This window comes from Schistosoma mansoni, chromosome W, assembly GCF_000237925.1.
Source record: "Schistosoma mansoni strain Puerto Rico chromosome W, complete genome".
Taxonomy (NCBI): domain Eukaryota; kingdom Metazoa; phylum Platyhelminthes; class Trematoda; order Strigeidida; family Schistosomatidae; genus Schistosoma; species Schistosoma mansoni.
The window spans coordinates 15,695,808-15,703,507 of NC_031502.1; the positions used below are offsets into that span (position 1 = coordinate 15,695,808).

At 33.4% G+C, this 7,700-nt stretch overlaps 1 protein-coding gene across 1 annotated transcript in view; it reads right to left on the reverse strand.

The window, feature by feature from the left end:
• Nucleotides 1-1,553: 1,553 nt before the first annotated feature.
• Smp_142140 (hypothetical protein) overlaps nt 1,554-7,700 on the reverse strand; it is a gene marked incomplete at both ends in the record, with an annotated part of 22,067 nt that continues 15,920 nt past the window's right edge. The window contains 4 exons of the mRNA XM_018788732.1: nt 1,554-1,805; nt 2,391-2,592; nt 4,210-4,358; nt 5,581-5,828. Of these exons, the coding sequence (XP_018654245.1) occupies nt 1,554-1,805; nt 2,391-2,592; nt 4,210-4,358; nt 5,581-5,828 (851 nt within the window). The remainder of the gene's footprint in view (nt 1,806-2,390; nt 2,593-4,209; nt 4,359-5,580; nt 5,829-7,700) is intronic.

Sequence of the window (7,700 nt, forward strand, 5' to 3'; positions counted from 1 at the left end):
TGTTGTGCTAACGAGGTATGGCAACTTGGACCGATGCATATATGTGCCTGGTTCTACGTTGTAGCTGACTGACTGACTGAAATGTGTGATTAGATTGTTTGAAATGTATTGCGCAAATATATCACATAATTCTGGTAAACTTCGTCTTCTCATGGCATTATAGAAAACAAAGAGTGTATACACCATTGTAATCGATTCTGAGCCATGTCACCCAGGTCTCCAATCACTGGTTGAGATAGTCGCGTGGACCCCAAATAAGTGGTCTGCATCTACCAATATGACTCGGACTAGAAGCTAGTGACTTAATGTACTGATGTCACATTTTCGTTTGGCCGCCTCTAACTTTCTTCCAACCGTCTCCAACACTGGTTAGCATTGAGCACCGTTGTAGTCAGTGGTTGGGAATGGAAAATACGTGGCCCAACCATCTCGGTCGATGAAGGTTCACAACCTCATCAACTGATTTGTCATAATTAACTAATACCCTGCGTCTAATCTCACTGTCACTTACCCAGTGGTCGCGGCAGATGCGAGCAATATTTTCAAGACATCTGTAATCAAAAACTAGTAACTTAAGAGTATCTTCTACTCCCAATGGCCACGTTTCGCAGTCGTAAAGTAGAACAGAGCGAACTGCTGCGCGGTATACTTGTCTCTTAATTGATAGGCGGATATTCCGCATTCGCCATAGATGATGTAGGTTGGGAAAAGCCGAATGAGGTTTTTGAATCCGTGCTGAGATTTCGTCAGACACTAACCCATTAGGGCTGATCAGACTTTGAGTATGTTTCAAACGTAATAAAAATTTGCATCTATGCATGGATGAACTGTTTTAATTCTTTTAGAAACTGAACACACTTTCCTATCAATTCATTCAGAAATCATTTTTACTGACATTGAATTTTCCACAAAAGAGGACAGATTAGCGAAACCTTAGATAGTCATCATTTTAAACTACCTGCTTTTGAAGTGCATACGAAAAATGTGTATACCTTTTAAACCTTATTATAACATACTTACAGATTATTGAGTTAAACTGTCACCATTTAAGTGGTGATTTATTATCATCGTTAAAATCTCCAAATTAGATTTAAGCCATGAATAGGCACTAAGAACCCTTAATAAACTTATCCACTCAAATTGTCTTGTTATAAACGTGCAGATGGAGAATTTCTACTTCACTCAAATTCTCTTGTTGGTTGTATTTCGCTGTATTAATTTCACACTTGGTAGGCTAAACCTACATTCTAATGTATCATGTCTCACGAACAAATTCATATTCATATTTGTTGTCTCAAAAGTTATAGAGCTTTCCTAACTGTTAAGACCAACCAAAACCTCAAGAAATATTTTTATTCCTGGTATGTCATCATGAACAATTTACTGTATTTCGCCTATCCTCGTGTCACATAACTAACAATTATTGTTCGTTTCACTACAGATAGAGTTGTTTAATAGGATAGAATTTTTGGCTCAGTAATTAAAATTTTGGTTTTTGTTAATCAAACATAGATTGTACTATAATGTTAACGATTCCTCATAATTAGTTATGACTACGGCATACGCGGATCAATACCAGCTGCTGTGTAAATATCATCAATAAAGGCTTGATAATTGACGTTGTTTGCTAGACCCATTTGATGACAATATTTGCAATATAATGCAATCCATTCTTTTTCTGTTAATGACTCCCCGAGTCCAAGTGTCGTTAGAACACGACGAAATTGACTTTGATTAACCGTTAATCGATGAGTTTCGTCAAAATCACTGAACATTGGTAACAGTAGTATTCTACGTTGTTTAACCTAGAAGTATGAAAAAGGTTTAAAAAATAAAAGTAAACAATCCAGTCGGTTTGAAATACTGTCGGCGACCTGCTCAAACTTTTAGGCCACTTATATCTCAACTATATAAATATTATACTACCTGGTTTAGATTCCTTTGAACTGAATGATTATGTGAATGCTAACTCTGTGTCTACTCATGTACACACGGTAAAATGATTACGAATTATTTGCAGTACTAAATGCTGTAAAACTCAAATAGAGATCCTAAAATTCTTGTCATATTATCCTTTGGCGAAGCCAAAGACAAATATATTGGAATTCAATGATCTTACATATGATGGATAGAAGAATAGTTGTAGCAGCTAAACCTATAGAGAACTATAATTAATAATGAATGTTAGAACGATTTTTTAATGTTTTAAATAATTGCAATTTAAACGCATGTTAAAGAGATATTTGTCGTAATATTTAACAATTGGTGCTGATAATTATTTACTGTGCCAAAGTTTATGGCATTCAATAAAGTCATTAGCATTACTCAGCATCAGTAAAGCACAATGATACAAACCATCAGAATTTGTCTTTACTGTTTTAATAACTTACTTTAGCTGCTATCTTGAGAATAGCCTCGTCAGCAGATTTAGCTAATTCAGCTGTCAAGTGGTTCTGGGCAACTGATGAATCAGGTTTATATGTACTAGGTTCAATTAGTGGATCTTTTTCTAAGTTCGGTGTTTGAAATACAGTCTCAACATCATTAACAAATGCCCGCCAGTCTACTGTATCAGGCAATGAACCTTTGTATCTGCAAAAATAAACAGAATACGATGCCCATAGATCACATATTAAATTATGACTGCTACAAGAGAAATTTTTTCAATAGTAATGTCACTCTCTTAAAAATGGCACATTTAGCATCAGATAACCATAGTTCGGAATTTCGTATCACCACTCACTGAGACACTAATAAATTCATTGCACTTGAATAAGAAATGACTGATGTATTTGTTATTCTACTGGTCGCACACTTTGTAGATCTCTTTTTACGTAATTAATGACTAAAACTGTAAATTATTCCGTCTGATTATGAACAAACTTTAAACAGACCTACTTTTAAAACAGTTGAATGTAGCAACTAATGTTTAAATTTTTCTGTTACATTTATCATTTTACACATTAAACTTTAGTTTACCAATCGAAACAGCTTTTAATAATTCAAGTGATACCATTCCTAAGATATTTTAAAAAATATCTGAAATACACCACCAAATTGAACAGTAAATGATACCAATGAGTTATATTTTCACGAAATTGATTGTTCCTTTTTTATCTACCTCGATATTTAGTGAGAATGTATCAGTAAAATTAAATCAACCTATAGACAAAGTGTTATGTTGCGTCTTTTTTATAATAACCGATTTTAGATTTTTGTCCAAGGCATCTCATATAAGTTCAATTGGATTACAGTAATTAATCGTATAGGCGCTAGTTATTCCGGAATATTATAGCCTTGATTAGTGTTTTGTTTCACTTCATTATAAACTGTAACAACTTGAACAACTTTAAGTGCATTTCACTCATACTTAGTGCATATTGTTATATCCCACAAGTCGTCTGTACTTCTTCATCAATAAGTGACTATCTAGGAGGCGTGAATAAGATGAAATCATCGAACAACCGATTAAAGGATTTGTGGCCACATTTCTGCATGTTTCACAATGACCTGGTGCATTCCCAAATGTCTAGTCATTGTTAAATATAACGACGTACATTTGGCTTTGCTGAGTTACTTCCTAACATAAAAAAGAAAATGTGGGCATTATTATGTAGGCAGTCCAAAACATGTTTTACGGAACGAACGGTCCTTAGACGAAACCACTTTGTCGTTGTTTATTTTAGATTTCGGTTTTCGATCTAATATAATGTCATTTAAACTGGCCCCTAAAGCTTTTTATATTGTAAAAGTACTCATTTTAGTAGAATCACTGATGTTAAAGGTTATAAGAACGTGATTTCGCAAACTAGTTGCCACAATAAATCCCTTATATGAAGACTACTGAGATATTTGATGCTACTTAACGTCAAATTATGAATTCCTATATCAAATTTTGAGCTGCACTTGTAATGTAAGGTGAAGTTGTATTCGAACTCATGACCTTATGAGTCAGTGTCCATCATTTAAGGTGATCAACCCAGTACCTTAGCAACCAGATAATGACACTCATTTATATAATTAAGATTATTACTGCAATTGTGAATACATACACACATACTATGTGATGCAAGAAAACAGATTCTATATGAAGTTTAATTTATACAAACTGAATTATTTAAACGCAAAACACTATTAAACTGTATAACTTTTTCATTATTCCTTCTGGTTTCATCCGCTATTTGTAGAAAAGGAACTAAATAAAAGTACCTGTCTTCAAGAATACTTAGACTTTTCTCATTAATTTTTAGGTTGAGAACCCCTAGACATCGCCGAAACGTTATTCTTTGTAAGTATCCATGATTGAGTTTATCATGATCGCGAAACCAATCAGATAATCTTAGACTTCTGCGGTATACCTACAATAAGATTTAACAGCATGACGAATTATTTACAAGTAAAGATACAAACGTACTGGTTGTAGATATAACAAAATACATGGTTGACGTGTTAACCCACTGACATTACATCTACTGCCATATATATTTCGACAACAGTATATTTAACTATCCCATAGAAATATTTTACAAGTCATCTTATGAGAATAAAACAAAATAATTTAAATGAATAAAGGTAATGAACGAGAGAAATTGCAATAACGGGAGGTGTATATGTACATAACAACTATAGGATAAGCCTAATATTTCTTAAAATAGTTCAACCCCATATTTCTGTGTACTACAGTATTGGCTAGGTTTTCCTTGATAAAACCACTCTGCAACACCATAATTCTTATTTTTACTTTGACTAATCCTTTTTATCAGGATAAGCACGGAATTTTCATTATGTGATGGAGAATCTTTCCACTCAATGTAGCTATCGTTCATTTTGCTAAATTCAATTCTAGGAGTCAATTTGAGATTACTTATATGTTGGTATTCATATTGATTTTCGTCTATTTTATGCTAAACGCATCAATCAGATTATATGAGTTAACTGACACTGAGTTTATAAACCTTATCTGTAAAACCTTGGACACAAATTCACACGACACAAGAACCATAAGGTTTGAGACGTATTATTTTTTTGAAAGATGTGTTTCTGCTTGGGTGACCGAACCTCAACATTTAGCAATTCAGGGAAACATCACCCGGATTTTCGATCACCTTGTTACCTAGGCATTAAAATTGAATAAAAATTAAGTTCACATTGTAGATAATAAATGCAGTAGATACATATATCATTCCTTCCTTCCAGGTCCTACAGTCTCTCCGTACAAGCATTTTAAGAACTAGGCTTCTTGAAATCTTGTGGGAATACATCGCTGTCCACCTATCCGGTTTTTAAGCTGAATTACCTGCTCTCAGTCTCGTAATTTTATCGGTTGCACCTCTACTAGATGACGGTGATGAATTAAAAATTCCTGGAAGAAACTTTACAATAGTCAGGTGTATAAAGTTATTTCGCGATGATAAGCACTTGTCCCTGACAATTTTTTAACAATTCAGAGCGGCAAGGCAGATATGCGCAATGGTTAGGGTAAAAACAATGAAAATCGATATGATATATTGCACAAATCTGATTTCCGAATATCTCATTAAGTCGTTTATGCAATGAAATTATCTAAAACTGTAAATATACCTCTGCTTTCAGTGTATCCATAATACCTTCAGCATCTCCCATTACAGGTTCTATTTCCGTTTTTTCTTTACTCAGTTTATTTATTCTCTGTGATGTAGCTAAACGTTCTGGATACTTATATTCGTTTTCTTCTAATTTCGGTGGACAGAGGTGGTTTAGAAAGTCTAAGTAATTGAACCCATCATCATTGGCATAACGTGATATGATAGCATCAATTTCTGCCGGCAACAAACAAAAACCATACATACTTATCAGTTGATAGAAATTATTTGTTGTCACTATTCCACGGTGTAAACTAGGTTAAATATGAAAACAGATCATAATACACAGAAGTGAATAAAACGATTTACATAGTATAACTGGATTTAGCTTGATAAAAAGTGATGTAAATACTTCGGAATGTTGCAGACAGGAGATTCGATTGACTGTCAGCAACAAAGAACTTCAAAATCAGATTACTTGCAATAATAAAGATATCCTTTCATTGGAGCACGAGCCAAAGGGCTAGTTTAAAAGGTCAAACACCAAACAGGCCGATATTAATGAAGACAAGCATAGAACAGGAAAACAATTTTTTGAGGTTTGCCGTCTATCCCTTTACCTAGACAATTCATCGAAAACTTATTACTTTATTCAATCTTTGATGAAAAGTATGTTTTTAACAAATACTGTGATCTTTAGAATCAAGTAACAATTTGTCATTCGTATTACCCCAGTTGTGTTATCTCATAAATCTACTTCAAACTGCGAAGCTGAGAATTGAGTTGACCTGTTTAGTAATTAATATGAAGTTCTACAGCGTTGAGGTTAAGACAGAGCATTTTTTCACTAATTATTGAATATCATTTTGATGTGATGTTTTGCAATCTACTTGTTTTAAGTAATTGACCCATATCCGCCTGTTAATAAGAATCGTTTGACGGTAGGCTATTCAAACTGTTGTTGAATACTTTCGAAACAAATCAAACTATGGCGGAGCTGTGTGATTGGGAGATTCTGTCAGACAATACCTTGTCTATCCTATCAATACACGTGCTACTCCGGAAACGGGTGGATGAAACTGGGGTATTCACAAATTATAGAAGCATTTGACTTGGAAAATGTGGAGATAAACTTACCAAATTGATTTCCATCAGAAGTATGATAAAATCGGTGATCATCTGATTTGTGACATAAATTTAGGTGAATAAAAATATTTATTTTTATGTTGTAGTCATAGTTACTCAAAAACCGCCTCATAGCAGCAATAAGAAAATGGCAGTCGAGATAATGCCATTCACTGATAAGTGAGATTCTCACTATCACTTTGATCCCTCGAACTATGAATGCTTAACAGATATCAACAATGATTTTTAAATGATTGCCAATTTCGCAAACCGATATATATATATATATATAAGCTATAGTTAAAAATACCTCATACTGTGATTACTGTTAGCGTAGGAAACGTTTATTTACAAAGTTTAATTTTTAGATCGGTAAATTTCTAGCGTGGAAACTGTATTCTACACTAATAAACTAACGAATACCTTAGTGTCACGAAAAAAAGAACAAATGGATAGGTATTTAACAGTAAGCCAACAATAAATCGGAAACACTTCCATAAATAACCTTTTCAAATTACATTATTCACTATATGACTTGGAAATATAATCATTTGTTCATGATATTTCCGGCTAAATAAAGTCAGTCAGTCAGCTACAACGTAGTACCAGGCACATATATTTATCGGTCCAAGTTGCCATACCTCGTTAGTACAAAAAGATGAATACCGGATTCATAGAAGTAGTTTATTTAGTGTTGGTAATATATAAAAGAAAGATTGTATATAAGGATATAGTACAGTACTGATTATTGTTGGTAGTAAAACCTCATTTATTTCACCATAAATTGGACTGAATCAAACATTTTGGTTAATGTCACGAATATCAACCCTCTTTACAAGATTATCTTTTAAGGTTGTGATTTCTTTGATTTAACTCTTTTTCCCACATCAATAAATGTAAAATTCAGTTTCGGAAATTAATAACAAAGAGATTTCTCAGCAAACAATATCTAATTAATTTGTTTACAAATCGATTTCCTCTTGAAGCACATTGATACATCAAAAACAAAGCACA